This window comes from Entelurus aequoreus, linkage group LG09 (genome assembly GCF_033978785.1).
Source record: "Entelurus aequoreus isolate RoL-2023_Sb linkage group LG09, RoL_Eaeq_v1.1, whole genome shotgun sequence".
Classification (NCBI taxonomy): domain Eukaryota; kingdom Metazoa; phylum Chordata; class Actinopteri; order Syngnathiformes; family Syngnathidae; genus Entelurus; species Entelurus aequoreus.
The window spans coordinates 17628100-17649334 of NC_084739.1; the positions used below are offsets into that span (position 1 = coordinate 17628100).

Here is a 21235-nt window from a genome sequence, read left to right on the forward strand (position 1 = left end):
AAAACAGACAATCCCCCAGACCACAAATAGAAATGCGTCAGTTTTTTTTTTATCAGTAATCTGTTCCAAAAGGTCAGATGAAGACCAAATCGAATAAAAAATAATTGCAATTTCTCACACAACTCACATGGTTTAAAAATGGTAAATAACAAGCTACTCTCTGATCCCCTCTACTGGCCATAATGTATATTCACTCTGTTCAACCAAACTCAAGCTTCTCTCCAACTATTTTTTTAAGGGTTTAGTTTTAAGTCAGTTTCACAAACTATTGCATGCATTTTGACAAGTTTATTTTTTTAAATCAAGTAGGAGAAACGCTCTCAGGACAAAGAACACAACTTATTTTACTCTTTTAATACATTAAACGTCATAATACCACAACTGTATTTTCATTAAATTACAACTTCATTGTTAGAATATATATATATACATACATACAGTACTGGCCAAAAGTTTGGACACACCTCAGTCAATGCGTTTTCTTTATTTTCATGACTATTTACATTGTAGATTGTCACTGAAGGCATCAAAACTATGAATGAACACATGGAGTTATGTAATTAACAAAAAAAGGTGAAATAACTGAAAACATGTTTTATATTCTCGTTTCTTCAAAATAGCCATCCTTTGCTCTGATTACTGCTATGCACACTCTTGGCATTCTCTTGATGAGCTTCAAGAGGTAGTCACCTGAAATGGTTTTCACTTCACAGGTGTCATAGTTTTGATGCCTTCAGTGACAATCTACAATGTAAATAGTCTTGAAAATAAAGAAAACGCATTAAAATGAGAAGGTGTGTCCAAACCTCTGGCTTGTACTGTTTATATATATATATATATATATATATATATATATATACATACAGTATATATATATACTCCGAGCGCCCCCACTACCACGGGGACCACGCTAGCCTTGACCTTCCACATCCGTTCCAGCTGCTCTTTCAAACCCTTGGTACTTACTGTATATATATATATAGATTTTATATATATATATATAGTGTATTTATTTTTTATCAATTTAGTATATATTGTATTTGACGTCACTGTGACCTTAACACCTCTTTGTACTGCATCACAAAAAAGTAAGGGAAGAAGACTTCAGGTGGAGCAGCCTGAGAGAAAAAAACCTCTTGTCCGTGCCAGACAAACTAATTCCAGATATGTTTTATCGAAATGATGTTTACTTCATACACTGAGATAATGATTCCCGAGCGCGGCCACTGCTGCTGCTCACTGCACCCCTCACCTCCCAAGGGAATGGGTCAAATGCAGAAGGGTAATTTCACCACACCTAGTGTGTGTGCAACTATCAGTGGTACTTTAACTTTAACTTTAATGCATGGTAAGCAAAATATAGCACGACAAGAAATAGCACAACTTTATTTTCGCAAAATTACTGTATTTTCTTAATTTTGACACTATATTGTCTTTGTATAATTTCCCTTGATTGTTATAACTTATTGTATACATAACATAGAAACATCATTGTGTTCCTTCATTATACAAGAATATTCCTTTGTACTAAATCACTGCAAAATAAATAAATGTGTGTTTGTTATTACATATAGGCGCATCTCAATATATCAGATTTAAAAATTCAGACGAAAAAAACAATAACATTCCGTGGGTTTTTTTTGCAGTTCAGATGCCATTATTGAAATATTTCACTGTGTGTGGTGAACCTGTAATATACAGTAGAATATTGAACTAGTTACCTAACTTAAATTGTAATTCATTGAGATATAATTTACATTAACATATGTGCACTTATAACGGTTTCAAATAGTTGCCAATTTTTGTAGAAAAAAAAAAGTCAATGCAAAAATTTTTGAATTTAATGTAGAAAGCTGATTATAGTATAATATAGAAAATGCATTTGTAATTAACCAATGCTATAGTCTATTATTTACCCCAAAGACCGGAAAAATCATTTTATTTTGAAGCTTACCAGCGGAAGTCTCACCCGGAAGAACACAGACGTCTGCGTATGAGTACAACGGTGCACTAGTGAGGTGTGTTGTGTTGTGTTGTGGAGTCCAGCAAGGCAGACATGTCCAACGGTGTCAAAGCTAGAATAGTGATAGTGGGATGTGGAATATCAGGGCTAGCAGCGGCACATAAACTCGTTAAAGCAGGATTTAACCAAGTGCAGATACTAGAAGCTTCAGCTCGAAGCGGAGGGAGGATAAAAACGGGAACATTTGGTGAGTAAATTTGACTAATTTACTCACTATGTCTTTTTTACTGTAATAACGTAAAGCATTTTCTAATTTTATTTGGCTATTTTTGTAAAATGGTTTAAAAAAAAAAAAAAAACCTTATCCACAGAAGTTATGTTTTATTATTGGTTGTTAGTACCTCCATTTACTAGTTATGTAATTGAGCTTTTAATCTGAAATCAACGTCTTCCATTGACATTAATTTAGATACATTTAATTATATATATATATATTTTTTTTTTTTTACAGCTCCACTAATGGACATTGGAGTGTTACTTTCAAAGGCAAAATTAAAGTATTGCTAAAAACATAATTTTATATGGGACTTTATTGTATTATATGTATAGTACATGTTCCAAAAAGAAAAAAGCATAAAACAGTATATTTAAATATACTAAATGTAAAAAAGGGAATAAATATTCAAAATAATCTAGTTTGGTTACGCCATCATGAGCGCAACACAAGGTTGTAAAAGTTTCAACTACAATTCTAAATAAGATGTCAAAAGCAAACTGAAATCAAATACACACAGCTTAAAGGCCTACTGAAACCCACTACTACCGACCACGCAGTCTGATAGTTTATACATCAATGATGAAATTTTAACATTGCAACACACGCCAATACGGCGGGGTTAATTTATAAAGTGCAATTTTAAATTTCCCGCCACACTTCCGGTTGAAAACGTCTAGATATGATGACGTATGCGCGTGACGTAAACGGTTGATACGGAAGTATTGGTACCCCATTGAATACAATACAAAAAAGCTCTGTTTTCATTTCAAAATTCCACAGTATTCTGGACATCTGTGTTGGTGAATCTTTTGCAATTTGTTTAATGAACAATGGAGACTGCAAAGAAGAAAGTTGTAGGTGGGATCGGTGTATTAGCGGCGGACTACAGCAACACAGCCAGGAGGACAGAGATGGATAGCAGACGCGCTATCCGCCGAACTCACCTTAACTTCCTCTGTCTCGCCGACCGCATCTGTGATCGGGTGAAGTCCTTCGTCGCACCGTCGATCGCTGGAACACAGGTGAGCACGGGTGTTGATGAGCAGATGAGGGCTGGCTGGCGTAGGTGGATAGCTAATGTTTTTAGCATAGCTCTGTGAGGTCCGGTTGCTAAGTTAGTTTCAATGGCGTCGTTAGCAACAGCATTGTTAACCTTCGCCAGGCTGGAAAGCATTAACCGTGTATTTACATGTCCATGGTTTAAATGTTCTGTTGATCTTCTGTCTATCCTTCCAGTCAGGGATTTATTTATTTTGTTTCTATATGCAGTTAAGCACGATGCTATCACGTTAGCTCCGTAGCTAAAGTGTTTCGTCGATGTATTGTCGTGGAGATAAAAGTCACTGTGAATGTCCATTTCGCGTTCTCGACTCTCATTTTCAAGAGGATATAGTATCCGAGGTGGTTTGAAATACAAATCCGTGATCCACAATAGAAAAAGGAGAGAGTGTGGAATCCAATGAGTCAGCTTGTACCTAAGTTACGGTCAGAGCGAAAAAAGATATGTCTTGCACTGCATTCTAGTCCTTCACTCTAACGTTCCTCATCCACAAATCTTTCATCCTCGCTCAAATTAATGGGGTAATCGTCGCTTTCTCGGTCCGAATCGCTCTAGCTGCATTGTAAACAATAGGAAAATGTGAGGAGCCTTTCAACTGACTACGTCACGCTACTTCCGGTACAGGCAAGGCTTTTTTTATCAGATACCAAAAGTTGCGATCTTTATCGTCGTTGTTCTCTACTACCGGTAAATCCTTTCAGCAAAAATATGGCAATATCGCGAAATGATCAAGTATGACACATAGAATGGATCTGCTATCCCCGTTTAAATAAAAAAATGTCATTTCAGTAGGCTTTTAAAGATTGATCAATACCTATTTATGAGGATTTATCAAAATATAAAAGAAATATACCTGAACAGAACGCTCATGATGGTTACACCAAAAAGTAACGCTATGAATCGCGTTTTTCCAAGTTTTTTGGGCATTTTTATGCTATTTCCAAGCATCTCCTTTTTATTATCGTTGATTTTAAATGGTCAAACTAATGCATATTATATATGCATGCCCTAGTAAACAAAAAAAAGTCATATTTATTTTGATTGTTACATTTTGAAGTACCTTTGTGCAGGTGGGTGCGAATGTACCCATTACCAGAGCTGTACACACACATATATATATATATATATATATATATATATATATATATATATATATATGTATATATATATACATATATATATATATATATATATATATATATATATATATATATATATATATATACACTACCATTCAAAAGTTTGGGGTCACATTGAAATGTCCTTATTTTTGAAGGAAAAGCACTGTACTTTTCAATGAAGATAACTTTAAACTAGTCTTAACTTTAAAGAAATACACTCTATACATTGCTAATGTGGTAAATGACTATTCTAGCTGCAAATGTCTGGTTTTTGGTGCAAAATCTACATAGCTGTATAGAGGCCCATTTCCAGCAACTATCACTCCAGTGTTCTAATGGTAAAATGTGTTTACTCATTGGCTCAGAAGGCTAATTGATGATTAGAAAACCCTTGTGCAATCATGTTCACACATCTGAAAACAGTTTAGCTCGTTACAGAAGCTACAAAACTGACCTTCCTTTGAGCAGATTGAGTTTCTGGAGCATCACATTTGTGGGTAGTGTATGTATATATATATATATATATATATATATATATATATATATATATATATATATATATATATATATACAGTCGTGGTCAAAAGTTTACATACACTTGTAAAGAACATAATGCCATGGCTGTCTTGAGTTTCCATTACTTTCTACAACTCTTATTTTTTTGTGATAGAGTGATTGGAGCGCATACTTCAAAACGTTCATGAAGTTTGGTTCTTTAATTACTTTATTATGGGTCTACTGAAAATGTGACCAAATCTGCTGGGTCAAAAGTATTGTTGTATGTTTGTTGGTCGTGTCACTCTCCCAGGACAGAGTGACTGTTTGCTGCGTGATGAGCCACGAAGACGGCAAAAAGGAATCGTCGAACAAACAGCTTTGTTTTGTTTCAGCGAGCCTCGGACTAGAGCTGGAGTTCTAGGAGAAGAAGTATGCCGAATCTCTTCATTCTGCTGTCCTATTGGAACACTTGTGTTTAAATACCATTTATAATAGACCCCCTCTCCTCAATTTTTGTTTCATCTGATCACAGAACTTTCCTCCAGAAGGTCTTATCTTTGTCCATGTGATGTCAGATGAAACAAAAATTGAGCTGTTTGGCCACAATACCCAGCGTTTAATCCCAGGAACACCATCCCGACCGTCAAGCATGGTGGTGGTAATATTATGCTCTGGGCCTGTTTTGCTGGCAATGGAACTGGTGCTTTGCAGAGAGTAAATGGGACAATGAAAAAGGAGGATTACCTCCAAATTCTTCAGGACAACCTAAAATCATCAGCCCGGAGGTTGGGTCTTGGGCGCAGTTGGGTGTTCCAACAGGACAATGACCCCAAACACATGTCAAAAGTGGTAAAGGAATGTCTATATCAGGCTAGAATTAAGGTTTTAGAATGGCCTTCCCAAAGTCCTGACTTAAACGTGTGGACAATGCTTAAGAAAGAAGTCCATGTCAGAAAACCAACAAATTTAGCTGAACTGCACCAATTTTGTCAAGAGGAGTGGTCAAAAATTCAAGCAGAAGCTTGTGGATGGCTACCAAAAGCGCCTTATTGCAGTGAAACTTGCCAAGGGACATGTAACCAAATATTAACATTGCTGTATGTATACTTTTTACCCAGCAGATTTGGTCACAATTTCAGTAGATCCATAATAATTTCATAAAAGAACCAAACTTCATGAATGTTTTTTGTGACAAACAAGTATGTGCTCCAATCACTCTGTCACAAACAAATACGAGTTGTAGAAATTATTGGAAACTCAAGACAGCCATGACATTATGTTCTTTACGAGTGTATGTAAACTTTTGACTGTATATACGTTAAAAACACAATGGCAATTTCATTCCTACAAGCCTGTTTCGCAGGTTTTACTGCTCTACAGGGGAGTTTATTGAAGTGTCTGTGGTTGTTACATATATATAGGGTACATTACATGGGGGTGTGGCCATTGTTACACAGTTATGTTATGTTATGTTATTTTCATTTATTATGCGCCCCCAACCAACTGTTACATCAGCCCGGGGCGCAGTAGTGCCTTGCTTCTGTGCCGGCATGATGAGACCAGTTTGTTGCGTTTGTTTAATGTGGACATTCTGGGGTGGTATATAATTTAAAAAATTATTTCAGGCACAGGTTACATCTTTTAGCTGCACTGTTGTATGATGAGCTAGATGCGACAATTCGGCATGTAATGGCGTGATCAATTTTATTGTCTTTAAGAGTCCATATGTATTTGCTCAGCTCTGTGGAGTTCTTGAGTTGGGGCCTACGGAATGATGTTGTGTGCCTGTTGTAACAGGTTTTAAAGGTGTTTTCTGTGAGTCCAATATATGTCTCTGTGTTGTCTCGGTGTCCGTGCGGGTGACGCTGGCTTTGTAAACAACTGATGTTTTTAAACCGTTTCCGTTAAGTGGGCCTTTGTCTGCAATTGCAGTTATCTGTGGAGTTAGAGTCGTTAGCGGTTGCTTGTCTGTGTGTGCTCAGAATCATTTTGTTGTGTGAGTCAATGGTTTGTTTGATATTCATCATGGCAGTTTGGTTATGTTTTAGTTTTTCCTCTGTATTTGTTTTATTTCCTGTCAGCGCTCTTATTTTTGTTCAGTTTCCTGCTTGTCTACCTGAGCGCTGTTTCCCCTCAGCTGCGGCTGATTGGCACCTGGCCACACCTGGTGTCTATCAGTCGGCTGCTATTTAGACCTGCCTTTCCCTCCAGTCAGTGGTGGAGTATTGTTTGCTGTAAGCTGCAAGCTGTATGCTGTGGACTGTTTGCTGTATCCTGTATGCTGATAGCTGTTTGCAGCTTACTGTCTTCAAGTTCCTCGTTTCCTGTTTGCTGGTTTCTTGTTCCCTGTTTCCAGTTTGCCTGTTCCTGGTTACTGGTTTGTGTTTTTCCTGAATTTTGGACATTAAATTATGTTTTCCTGCACCAAGCCTGCCATCTCTGCATCTTGGGGTTCGTCACCACCAATATGTGACAAGTGCCTGTCAATGAGTGCAAGAAATTTGCGTCCAATGTTCGTGCTTACGTTTTTGCTGAATGGGGGGTTGTACCAAAGTATGTTGTCCCGTTTTCTGTTTTTTCTTGTTTTAGTTGCTGGTGGGTCATATTGGAGGGTGTATAGGTATCCAATACACCCTCCAATTAGTATCCAATACACCCTCCAATATGACCCAATGATGTCAGCCAGCTTGAAAAAAATTATTTACAACCTACTCAGTGGCCTATTGGTTAGAGAGTCCGCCCTGAGATCGGTAGGTTGTGAGTTCAAACCCCGGCCGAGTCATACTGTACCAAAGACTATAAAAATGGGACCCATTACCTCCCTGCTTGGCACTCAGCATCAAGGGTTGGAATTGGGGGTTAAATCACCAAACATGATTCCAGGGCGCGGCCACCGCTGCTGCCCACTGCTCCCCTCACCTCCCAGGGGGTGATCAAGGGTGATGGTTCAAATGCAGAGAATAATTTCGCCACACCTAGTGTGTGTGTGTGACAATCATTGGTACTTTAACTTTTAATTTGTTACCAACTAATGGTGATGTCTGTGATTTAAACTTTTGCCTGTGACTATTAGCAGAGAGACACCTCTTTTATCAAAATTCTCTTAAGTTGAGGTACAACTGTATCAACATTATAGCTTTTTCACTTAACATTGTCCCTTTGTGCTTTATTTTTTACAGTTCCACTGTTTTTTCTTGTTGTTTATTTAATTTCTGCCATTGGCCGCAAATAGGCCCAGATTAAGCCGTACGTATCGAAGACATTAGTTAATCATGTAACAATTGTGTAATAATTAAAGTGTAGAAGAAACACAATCTCGACTTGGACACATTTTCTGTCTGTAGGTGATAACATAATAGAGATCGGTGCAAACTGGATCCACGGGCCATCCGAGGAGAACCCAGTGTTTTTGTTGGCTCGACAATATGGACTGCTGGATCCAGGGGCCCTCAAGCCAGAGAACCAAGCCATGGACATCGGGGGACATCCTCCCTGGGTGCCCAATATATTCACCAGCTCAGGTGACTTTGATTCTAATGCTTAAATTTGTGACATACTTTTTTTTTAAAATGTTCAGCTTATTCATGACACATTTGTTTTTGTGTTATTTTTTTATGGGGACATTTTTCACAGCAATGATAATTGTTTTCAATTCCACACATTTTAGTCATCCTGGACAGTCAAACCAACAATTTTCCAAACTTCAAACACTTCCTTGTTTTTTCAATAACACTGTTCCAACCTTTTTTCTTACTACTTCATCCACATTTTCACCTATTTCAACCCTTTCTCCCTCAAAACTTTCCAGTTATTCAGGGTATTCGGACTATCTATTTGTTGTGTGCAAAAAATTTCACATTTTGCCACTTTCCTATACCTATCAATCATCAACCAATCAAAGTTTATTTATGTTTATTTAAGTGTCTCAAAGGGCTGCACAAGCCACAACGACATCCTCGGCTCAGATCCCACATAAGGGCAAGAAAAAACTCAACCCAATGGGATACAATGAGAAACCTTGGAGGGGACCGCAGATGTGGGGACCCCCACCCCGGGCGACCGGTGCAATGGACGTCGAGTGGATCTAGTTAATAGTGTAAGAGTCCAGTCCATAGTGGGGCCAGCAGGAGATCATCTTGAGTGGAGACAAGTCAGCAGCGCAGAGACGTCCCCAACTGATGCACAGATGAGTGGTCCACCCCGGGTCCCGATTTTGAACACCTGGCGCGTCAGCTGTGGTCACCTAATTGCCTCTCCACGCAGGAGAGGGGGGAAGAGCAGAAAAGAGACGGCAGATCAACTGGTCTAAAAGGGGGGGTCTATTTAAAGCAGACCTGGGCATTCTGCGGCCCACGGGCCGCATCCGGCCCTTTGTGCGTCCATGTCCGGCCCGCGTGAGGCCAATTATAAATTACAAAATAAATTTTAAAAAGTATCTATGTCGAGTGTGCAATACAACGGTGCTGCTTTTGTTTTGAAAATCGTTATTTGTATTACTTCCGTGTGGACGTATGCGTGTGCGTGATTGTGAGTGAATGTGAACAGCTGCAATCACAAAATAAAGTTGAAAAAACATCTATGTCGTGCGCGCAATACAACTGTGCTGCTTTTATTTTGAAAAGTATTATTTATGGGCGTGTGTCCGTGTGTAACCTGCGAGTGAAGGTGCACATGCAGCGACAAGTGATGCACGGTTTACACAAGAGACGCTAAAAAGAGAAAAGTTGATGACGAACGGCGTGTTTCCAACAAGACATGGACTGCAAAGCAACGTTCCCTCTAAGGTGCGTGCCTGCGCAATTGCGCACTGCTCAAGCGTCCGCTGCGCGCAGCAAATATATGCCGCGCACCAAATCAAATCCCATCTGAATTGTAAACAAAATAAACATATTTTTTCTATGTAATTTTGCAATGCAACTTTGAGTGACAGTGACAACAAGCAGCTCTAACGGTGTTCGTCAACACCGTTCAATTGAACACCGTTCAATTATTGTAACGTCTATCGAGAAGCTTCGAGGACAGGAATTATATCGATCACTTTATTGAGCAAAACTGTTTATATTCGGACATAACCACACCAAAAACATGAGTAAAACAATTCTATCTCGAAAAACTAGTCATTTTCTGCCGTACAAACCAGGCCAAAACCAACTTGTCATCTGTCACCAACACGCATAGCACTAAACCACTGGTGCGTTTATGGCCACACAAAAAGTCGGACAACTCAAACACCACACAAAGTTACCCTATGACTCCTCAGTCATACTTGTGCTTATTTTACTGTCATTTATTATTAATGTTAATTTATTTATATTAGTCATGGAATGCTGTTACACACACTATGTTGAAGTATTACTATTATTATTAATTATTATTATTATTATTATTTATCTTACGGTATATATCAAAAATAATATTGAGCAAAATTTAATTGAAAAATTGTCGATGTGGCCCTCCAGCAGTGCTCGGGTTGCTCATGCGGCCCCCGGTAAAAATGAATTGCCCACCCCTGATTTAAAGGCTAGTGTATACAAATTAGTTTTAAAATGGGACTTGAATGCTTCTACTGAGGTAACATCTCTAACTGTTAGGGCATTCCACTTATACCACTTATTGTCTATCAAAAAGTGTTATCACTTCCAGCTTTTTCAACCAATTTCAAAAAATGCTTCTCGACAATGTTAGCCAATTGCTAGCATGCTAATGTTATCATGCTAGCTTTTTAGCAGATTTTTCCGAGGATACACCTCAGAGTCAAGTATTTTGTAACTTGACATATGCTATTTGTTAGCATGTTAGCTTACTAGCTTTTTTTCTGATTTTGTTGGTACATTACTCAGGAGTCCTAGATTTCATTACGATGCTATCTGGTTAGCATGCTAACTGTTAGCATTTCAGTACAGCTTGGGCTTTTCGGCATTCACACGCAATTTGTACCGAAATGGCATTTTCTAGTTATAGTTGTGATTTTATACAGTGTTTTTTTTTTTTTTAATCAAAGGTCGCAAGTTAAGCCTTGAGGATGTGTATCCTGCCAAGGAGATGTTTGATGAGCTGCTGGATGAGAGCTCAGAGTTTCAGGAGAGAGGAGGAGAACCTTGGCCCACCGTGGGTCAATTTATCCGTGCAGAGGTATGACCATCAATCACAACAGTCTTTTACCACAGCAATAGACCGTAACATTTGTCTTGTTTCGACACAGGTGCTACGAAGAGCAGCCGACAAGTGGAAAATAACCGATGCAGCCACAATATCTTTATTACGGTGCATGATCAGCACCATTTTGAAGGTGGAATGTTCTGTTAATGGAACTCACAGCATGGATGACCTCGGCTTGGGTGCTTATGGCCTCTATAAAACTCTGCTGGGACTTGATTGCACCTTGCCAGGGTTTGTAGTTCAACTTGTAATACAACTTTTAATAATCCAACTTGCAACAGTACATTATTAGTCTTTAAACACAGACGGCGTGGCGAAGTTGGTAGAGTGGCTGTGCCAGCAATCGGAGTGTTGCTGGTTACTGGGGTTCAATTCCCACCTTCTACCTTCCTAGTCACGTCCGTTGTGTCTGTGGGCAAGACACTTCACCCTTTGCCTCTGATGGCTGCTGGTTAGCGCCTTGCATGGCAGCTCCCGCCATCAGTGTGTGAATGTTTGTGTGAATGGGTAAATGTGGAAATACTGTCAAAGCGCTTTGAGTACCTTGAAGGTAGAAAAGCGCTATACAAGTACAACCCATTTATCATTTATTAGTACATCAGGGGTGTCAAACGTACGGCCCGGAGGCCGTATCAGGCCCGCGAACAGGTTTAATCCGGCCTAGGGCCCGCAAAATAAGTTTAAGTATGACATGAGCTGCAGTTTGTTAATGAAAGAAACTGCTGTTCTAAATGTGTCCACTGGATGTCGCAATAGCAATTCAAGTGTAACCCACATCACACATGACACTGTTTAAAGATGACGTGTCAGCTGACTTTAAGCACCCTCTGGATTGGCTGCCGCTACTCCAATCAGCGTCGATTATGGCTGGCAGCAGACTAATGCTTTAGCAACGCACAATACCTTCTTTTATTGTAAATTATCCACTCAACAGATAAAATTTACGAAACGGTAAAATGCAAAGTCAACATGACCATTATCGTTGTAGTTAAATTTCCGCGCAGCGCCCGCGGTTTGTTGACGGCAAGATGTGCACCCTGAACTCCATTGTAAAAACGTGTGTTTCTACATTTGTTGTTTGTTCTATTTTATTTTATGATTAAATCTACCATGTTCACATTGGTTACATTTGTAGTTATTTTACCTTTAATTCTGCTTTCGTGGTGTCATTTTGATCATTGGGGCGGTATAGCTCGGTTGGTAGAGCGGCCGTGCCAGCAACTTGAGGGTTGCAGGTTCGATCCCCGCTTCCGCCATCCTAGTCACTGCCGTTGTGTCCTTGGGCAAGACACTTTACCCACCTGCTCCCAGTGCCACCCACACTGGTTTGAATGTAACTTAGATATTGGGTTTCACTATGTAAAGCGCTTTGAGTCACTTGAGAAAAAGCGCTATATAAATGTAATTCACTTCACTTCACTTCATTGTTTTGATTATATTATAATTGTAATATTTGAATGATGGTAAATGAATGTGTTGTGGCAGTTGTGGATGTCACAAATGTGGTGGTTTGATGAAACACTCGGTTGCTTTTCCGAACACGTCTTTAATGAACTGCCAACGTGATAATGTTGAACAGGAAGTGCTTGAAGTTTAATGGCTTTGTAAAAACATTTGAGACATAGTCTAAGTTCATGGTGTTTTGGAAACGGCACCAATTTTCCACTAATTTGAAGTGTTTTGCCAAGAGGATTATTTGTCATGTGTACATTTTCAGAATGGGCTTGTTCTATTTTTGGCCAAAGAAAACAATTTTGAAGTTGCCTTTATTTTTAAGTTATCATGCCATGATTTTACCAGTCCGGCCCGCGTGGGAATAGATTTTCCTCCATGCGGCCCCTGGGATAAAATTAGTTTGACACCCCTGCAGTAGACTGTTCGTCTTATGTTGTATTTTCTGTCTTATTCCAGTGGTTATGAAGGTCTCCTGCGAAACCTGATGTCTGAGCTTCCCGCTGGTCTGGTGAACTACAATAAGCCAGTGCGCTGCATCCACTGGAACAACACAGAGAAGGCAGACACACACCTGACTGTTGAGTGCGAAGACGGGGAGAGGGTGGCTGCTGATCATGTGATCGTGACGGTGCCTCTAGGTATGATGGGGTGTAGAAGAGTGCACTACTAATAGTCTTTGATCAGCTCCTATGTAGTCTTAAGCTTCTTTCAAAGAGGTATGGCTCACTTTATTGTCACTGCACAAATTGGGCAATGACATCAGGCACAAAAAGTACAAATACAGATACAAAACGATATTTTTCACATCCCTGGCAGTTTGAGTATTTAAGTAAAAACAGTTGTGTAAACATTGCGGTCTTGCGCAAATATGAGAATTAACTCTTCAGGGCAATAATTACATAAAAACTGTTCTTAAATTGGTTTGTTCTGGATCTTAATGTCTTATAACCCTACTGACCTTATAAGTACAGTAGTCTCCCATTAAAAACAATTTAATTAGTGCTTGCCCTCCCCCCCAACAGCACCATTTTAACATGTAACATACATTTTAGATAAGAAATTTTGTATAAAAACAATACAATAGAATGTACTACTAACAACTACAGTAGTTTTATGAAGTGATGTAGAAATAATATTAAGGTACAGCATTTACCGTGAAAATTTACTTCTAGGGTGTCTCCTTCCAGCTGCTTCTCCGTCAAACACACCATCAGCAGCTTTTTCATATTTTAATGGACGAATGTCCACTGTTTCGATATTATTTTAACAACGACATATTCTGCTTCAGTATGGTGCAGACTGGCAGTGATACGCTGGAATTGTTTTGCCAAGTCGGCGACACGCTCGGTAGTGTTTTTGATGATTTTTTTTCTTTAATTCAATGAATATCCTGTGCTTCTTCTTCTCAGCACTGTCCTTCACACTCACCTCCTTACTTGCCATGGTTAGAAAAACAAAGTTATGTCTATATCTTTCTTTAAGCTAATGCTAGGGGGTAAGACCAGGGGCCGTACTTATCAAGCTTCTTAGAATTACTCCTAAGAAGTCTGCTAAGAGTTGACTTAAGAGTAAATAAATTATTCGCTGAAAGCTGCACTTAAAAGTTAGTTATCAAGCGTCTTACTCACACTTTCAGCGAAGTGTAGGACTGAATCTTAAGTGTCACACTCAGAGCTGAATTACGACATTACTATGTGCCGTAAACGGAATTTTAGGTGACGTCATTTCTGTGTCCATAGAAATGACCAATCACGGAAGGGAATCCGTTGTCTAAGAATAAAGAAATATCTTGGAAATATTTAAGTGGACAATGGGAGTGTATATTTTGACAATAAACTACAAAATAATACAAAACAAACTAGTCCCCGCCGGCACTCACGCTACCGCTCCCTCTCTTCTATCGCCCACACACTCACTGACGTCACTCACCTCACGGCCACACACATACGCTACTGTCATAACATTTTCTTTCCAATTCATTAATTGGGCAACTAATTTGAAACTGGTGTGGGTGGCTCTATATATACTAGCCCACTGCAGACACATGCAGAAATCAACAAGGAATCGAAAAGTATTAAATCTGTGACAAAAATAATATCCGCTCTGTCTAAACGATACCGTTTGATCAGCTGCTCGTCATCAAAAAAAACCAAAACATTGTTCCGTTCCCTGAACGTTCGCGCACGTCTCTCTCGCCTCAGTGCCATCCCCTGCTGGCAACTCCTAACCACTTAAGACACCTCTGAAGGTCTCTTAAATATCGTGGAGAGTAGGAGTGATTCTTAGAATAAGAACGTTGATAAAAAGCTTTTATTCTTAAGTTTGAGAGTAGGACTAAATTTCGCAAATTCTCAGGACTTAAGTGTAAAATGGCACTCTAAGAAGCTTGATAAGTACGGCCCCAGATGTTTTGAGCAGATCTTACGAGGTTTAATGTTTACATTTGCTACGCCAACTAATGGCAGGGATGCTTGTAACTGAAATGCTTGCAACTTATAACATAACAGTTAGCCGAGAGACAGCTCTTATCTCAAAACACTCTTAGGTTGAGGTGCCACCGTATAGACTGGCACTTAACGTTGTCAAACTAATAATAATCTGATTGCTGGATGACATGTTGCTTTGTGAAAAACAAACGCTGTGGTTGTACAAACCCCAAAACCAGTGAAGTTGGAGCGTTGTGTAAATCGTAAATAAAAACTAAATACAATGATTTGCAAATCCTTTTCAACCTATATTTAATTGAATAGACTGCAAAGACAAAATACTTAACGTCGCTACATCTGTAAGTGCAAGTTAAAACTCTACTATGCAAAGCGAAAGCCATTTATCAACAACACCCAGAAACGCTGCCGGCTTCGCTGGGCCCGAGCTCATCTAAGATGGAATGATGCAAAGTGGAAAAGTGTTCTGTGGTCTGACGAGTCCACATTTCAAATTGTTTGTGGAAACTGTGGGCGTCGTGTCCTCCGGACCAAAGAGGAAAAGAACCATCCGGATTGTTATAGACGCAAAGTTCAAAAGCCAGCATCTGTGATGGTATGGGGGTGTATTAGTTCCCAAGGCATGGGTAACTTACACATCTGTGTAGGCACCATTAATGCTGAAAGGTACATACAGGTTTTGGAGCAACATATGTTGCCATCCAAGTAACGTTATCATGAACGCCCCTGCTTATTTCAGCAAGACAATGCCAAGCCACGTGTTACAACAGCGTGGCTTCATAGTAAAAGAGTGCGGGTACTAGACTGGCATGCCTGTAGTCTAGACCTGTCTCCCATTGAAAATGTGTGGCGCAATATGAAGCGTAAAATACGACAACAGAGACCCCGGACTGTTGAACAACTTAAGCTGTACATCAAGCAAGAATGGGAAAGAATTCCACCTAAAAAGCTTCAAAAATTGGTCTCCTCAGTTCCCAAATGTTTACTGAGTGTTGTTAAAAGGAAAGGCCATGTAAAACAGTGGTAAATGCCCCTGTGCCAACTTGTTTGCAATGTGTTGCTGCCATTAAATTCTAAGTTCATGATTATTTGCCAAAAAAAATTAAGTTTCTTAGTTCGAACATTAAATATATTGTCTTTGCAGTCTGTTGAATATAAGTTGAAAAGGATTTGCAAATCATTGTATTCTGTTTTTATTTAGGATTTACACAACGTGCCAACTTCACTGGTTTTGGGTTTTGTAATACAGTGGAACCTCGATTTAAGAACTCAATTTGTTCTTGAAAAGGGTTCGTAAATGAAAACATTCGTACAGTGAAGCACATGTCTCCAAAAGAAACTGTAAATATGAATAACGGGTTCTAACTTCGACAAAAGTCCATATTTTAGCAAAAGTGTGTACACTTTCAACACAATATAAAGTGCTATATAGTAGTGTATATCAAACTAACATAAGTTTCTTTATTAACAAGCCAAAACAATAACGATGACATACAAATCACTAAAATCTTCAATGCAAGCAGGCACAAAATGGCTGCCAGTGGGACACACAATGAATGAAAGAAGCGTTGGTATCAAAGGCACATTTGGCTCGGCACAAAAGCCCGTAAACCGAAAAGTTCGAAGGGGTTCGTAAAAAACCCACAGGTGAATAAATGCCATCTGTTCATTTTGCAGCTAGTTGCAGCTTTTGATACCTGTTAGATGGACGCCATTCTGTGTCATCAGCACTACAGAAAAAATGCTAGTTTAAAAAGCGCCATACTGTAGTTTGTATTCCTTGTGAGTAAATCTTAATATTAGTTTGTCCTTACTTGTCTTTATCCAGGCTACCTAAAGAAGCACTATTCCACACTGTTCCATCCTCCTCTTCCTTTACACAAGATGCACTCTGTACAGAGACTCGGCTTCGGCACCAACAATAAAATATTTGTGGAGTTTGATTCGCCATGGTGGGACGACGACTGCCAGGTCATCTACTTGGTGTGGGAGGATGAGGTGAGTTGTCACATCCAATACCACAGCTGTAGCTAAACAATGATAACAGAAAAGGTCATGTTGTGAGAAAATCTTTGAATCGCTGCCTTCTCTCACCCTCTGTAACGAAGCGTGGGCCACAATAAGTAAGAATAACACATTTTTCTCATCACGGTTCAGGACGCCATAGTGGACCAGGTGCAGGATGTCCAGGGATCTTGGATAAAGAAATTATTTGGCTTCACTGTGGTAGAACCCACTGAAAGGTCAGCAGTTATTTGTGCATAAAACATGTTTTACCCGATCTGTGGGGGTGCCCCGTTTTGCGTGAAGAAGCGCATGTAAATTATCATTCAATGAGCTACAGGGCACTTCATTTTCAGTTTTAGTGCAAAGGTACAGTATCTCCTGTATTAAAAAATAATACGGAATTTGTTTTTTCACCTGTAATATATATTAACATATCTCCTGTATGAAAAAAACTTCTTGAAGTATGCATTTTTTGCGTCTTGAGCGCAGTAAGTGCAGTCTATCTCTAATGAGTGCACTTTCGGCGCTAAAGAAAAGTAGGTTTCATTGTGAATGCACTCCAGAACTGCTTCTAAAATGCCCATAAAAAGTGGTACGTGTCTGCTGTATGTTTGCAAACATAGCAAAACGCCACTCATTTTATCATGAGCATGATAAAATGAATGTGTAGTTTATGATGACGGGTCTCCATGGTGAAAGCCGCATAGACGTGCAAAAACGTATTTTAAATAAGGCGGTCTGCACTAGTTATGAATAGCACGTGCAATGTTAGTAGATCGCTTGCAACACGTCCACTAATAGTACACGCAATGTATAGATTGCACACGCTGTTTAACGCGTGTTGTTTGGATCTTAGTGGACCAGGGATACAGTATTGTATAGCCATGGTAGAAAGCAGTGGCGGGCCGTGCGTTTCCCACCTAGGCCTCCAGTGATGTCCGACTTCAAGGATTACCTGTCAAAATACCATAATTGATGTCACCACATGACCATTGCGGGAGAAATACTATACAGAAACACATTTACGCACTACTGTGCATTGAAACACCTCAACAGTGTACAAAACAGGTTTTTTTCTGGCACATTGAAACACCTCAACAGTGTACAAAACAGGTTTTTTTCTGGCGCATTTAAAAATCAATGAACCCGCATCAGCAATTAAAGCATATCTTATGTGGTACGGTCAAAATTTAAATTGCAAAAAACATATTAAACGTGAAAAAAAAGCTAAATAAAATATTTGAACTCACAATTTGTAGTACCCATTCGACGCCATATAAGCCGGTGGTGCCCATCGTAGTCGGTTGATTCGAATGGAAATGGCGAGCATTTCCCCATTTCATGGCCAGAACAGCTGAGCTAGCTGGCCGACATCGTCTCACAGGATGTATTTTCTCTTTAAATATCCTTCTTGAAAATGGCCTTGCAAATATATATCTGCCACCTAATCAACGTTTTGTTCTCCTTCTTTGTGGGTTACGGCGCAACACTTCCTGCTTCCTGCTAAGTTGCAACTTGTGAATGGATACTCACTTTGGAATGACAAGTGAGTATCCAATCACAGTCTCGTTAGCATCAGGCTACCTAGATAGGCTACTGTCAACAACTTGTGATCTGATTGGCTATCGCAACTGTCTCTCAACTCTATGTGTTTTTCAAATTCATCCACTAACGTGAGTATCCAATCGCAGGACGCGTAAACGTCACGTTCAACGTGAGGCCATCTAGAAGTCCTTACTGACAACGACTCGTGATCTGATTGGCTATCGCAATTATCTATCAACTGTATGTGCCCGATCACTTACAATGCACGGACGCCCACGTTGTTGATTCTGAAGGCCCCGGGCAGATTTTGTACAGCATAAGCTAGCTGAATTCTGATTGGATAAAAACTCTAACCTAAAAACAACAGCATTGGAAGGAGCATAATATGACATGAAGAGAATATGAATACTTTTAGATATTTGGGGAAAGTAAATACAAAAAGTATTGTACCTATAATTATGGTCGTGATTCCTGGTTATGTTAAGCCAGCAGAGAAGGCCTTGCTGGCCCTGACGACACACCACTGGTAGAAAGTGATTTAGTCAGCTGAGTTTCTATGTGTGAGGGTTATTTAGGAGTGTACAAAAGGGTTAGGAGGAAAGATCTAGGACTATTTTTCCATAAGATTTTGGTTGAACTCCAAATTATTTAAGGCTTCCGGGGGTTTCACTGTATATGGTTTTGATTGGACAATGACGGTGTTGAAAGTGCCTTAAACATTCTTGTTGCTGTTGCATACTTAGTTTACTGGATAAAAACTGAGATAACCCTCAGGTACGGCCATGTTTTATGTGGCTGGATCGCCGGGCATGAGTCCGAGTACATGGAGACTTTACCTGAGCAGGAGGTCCTGCACGCCGTCACTCAACTCGTCCGCATGTTTACAGGTGAATAGGTAGCTTTTAATGGCTTTTTTACACAAAGAGTTGACACTAACCGTGCGTGTTTTAGGCAACCCCATCATCAGCCCACGCAGAATCCTGCGCTCTCAATGGTTTAACAACCCCTGGACATGCGGATCGTACAGTTACCCTTCAAAAGGTTGCTCATTGCAAGACTTGGAGAACTTGATGGAGCCTTTGCCTTCGAAGCCATCACCGTCACAAGTTTGTGTACATTGCGGAATTTGTTTTCAAGTGTTCCCATTAACTTACACACATTTTGGTTGCAGCCCCTGCAGGTGTTGTTTGCTGGGGAGGCGACTCATCCTACCTACTACTCCACCGTCCATGGAGCTCTTCTCACTGGCTGGAGGGAAGCTGACAGGCTGGTCGCTCACTACTCTTCCAGTCAGCCACAGAATCGTATGGCGAAGCTTTAAAAAAGTTAACACTGCTCCGATTTGTCTACTGTATCATGAATAGAATTATATATTTAACTGATACAACATCCTTTATCTTTTTTAATCAGGGCCATACAAGCAATTTATGTCAGTTATTGGTCTAAATTAAGATGAATTGAGGCCCAGCATTTAATGGGAAAGGGGAATAAAAGCAATACAGCCATTTGCATGTTCTTTCTACTTTATGGACTTCCCACATCATTCATCAAAATCCCTGACTACATCCAATAATATGGTTATTTTTTAGATACTACATTTATTACAAGTCTTTTTTCCAAGATGGCGCCGCTGTAGTGGCTGCTGGTGGCAGTAGCTCTGTGCTCTTGTGTCATCCTGATGTTTCCCTCTTGTTTTCATGTAGGGGGTTTTGCCTTTTGGTAAGGGACCCTTTGGGACTGTGTGACAAGGGGTGGCACTTTTGTGACTTCTGCTGTGCTTTTTTGTGAACTTCTGGATCTGCCTCCCGGGAACCTTTTGGCCATAGAGACCAGCTGCTGGGTCTCTGCCACACCAGAGTCTGTTTGGAGAGACAGGGCTGCGGAGCTGGCGCTGAGTGCCGAGACGGACAAGCTTCACAGTGTCTTGGCTGAATGAGCAGGTATCGGACACCTCGGTCTCCTTGGACGCTCATCCATGCGGACTGGACACTGGCCGAGAGTTGGTGGGCGACCGAGGGTGGAGTCGGCTCTCTTGGTTGCTTTGTTGGGTCTGCTCCTGTCTCTGGCTATGCTTCCCCCACACCAGCAGACAATGGTGTGGAACACCGCAGAGGCCACCACAGTGTATATGTAATTTTTCTTGTTGTTTTACTTTTGTGGCTGTGTAGAAATGACTGGTTGCATCAGCTCTGCTCCTTTAATGTCTTTAATGTCCTTTGTTTGTTTTACCATGAATTGATTAACGTGGACCCCGACTTAAACAAGTTGAAAAACTTATTCGGGTGTTACCATTTAGTGGTCAATTGTACGGAATATGTACTGTACTGTGCAATCTACTAATAAAAGTCTCAATCAATCAATCAATGTGTTTTTTGAAGTTTCCCTCTTACACACATGCTTATGTGTGCTATGGCTATGAGTTTTTTCCCCCATTTGCCTCAGTCTGAACCCCCTCTCCAGGGGCCCAGGCTTAGACAGAATATTCTTCTCCCCCACCCCTCCCCTCCCCAGCGTTTACCTGTTTCTCACCTTTTTGTAAGGGGCGACGGAAGTTGGCAGACCCATCAGTGATCCTGTTCTGTCTCCCTGTAATGTTTGTCTGCTCTTGAATGGGATTGTGCTCTGAAAATCTTAATTTCCCCACGGGGATTTCTGATTCTAATTACTACAAGCTATAGAAACAGTGTTAGTTCACATCTTATGTAT

The 21235-nt window shown here is 40.0% G+C and overlaps 1 protein-coding gene across 1 annotated transcript; it reads left to right on the forward strand.

The window, feature by feature from the left end:
* The first annotated feature begins 1979 nt into the window (after positions 1-1979).
* On the forward strand, positions 1980-20854 carry paox (polyamine oxidase). The gene is made up of 11 exons (XM_062058219.1): positions 1980-2210; positions 8264-8440; positions 10921-11051; positions 11122-11309; positions 12990-13171; positions 16806-16975; positions 17135-17220; positions 19304-19416; positions 19481-19635; positions 19701-19833; positions 20325-20854. The coding sequence occupies exons 1-11, from the start codon at positions 2057-2059 to the stop codon at positions 20459-20461; spliced, it is 1626 nt and encodes a 541-aa protein (XP_061914203.1). The 5' UTR covers positions 1980-2056; the 3' UTR covers positions 20462-20854.
* The last annotated feature ends 381 nt before the right edge of the window (positions 20855-21235 follow it).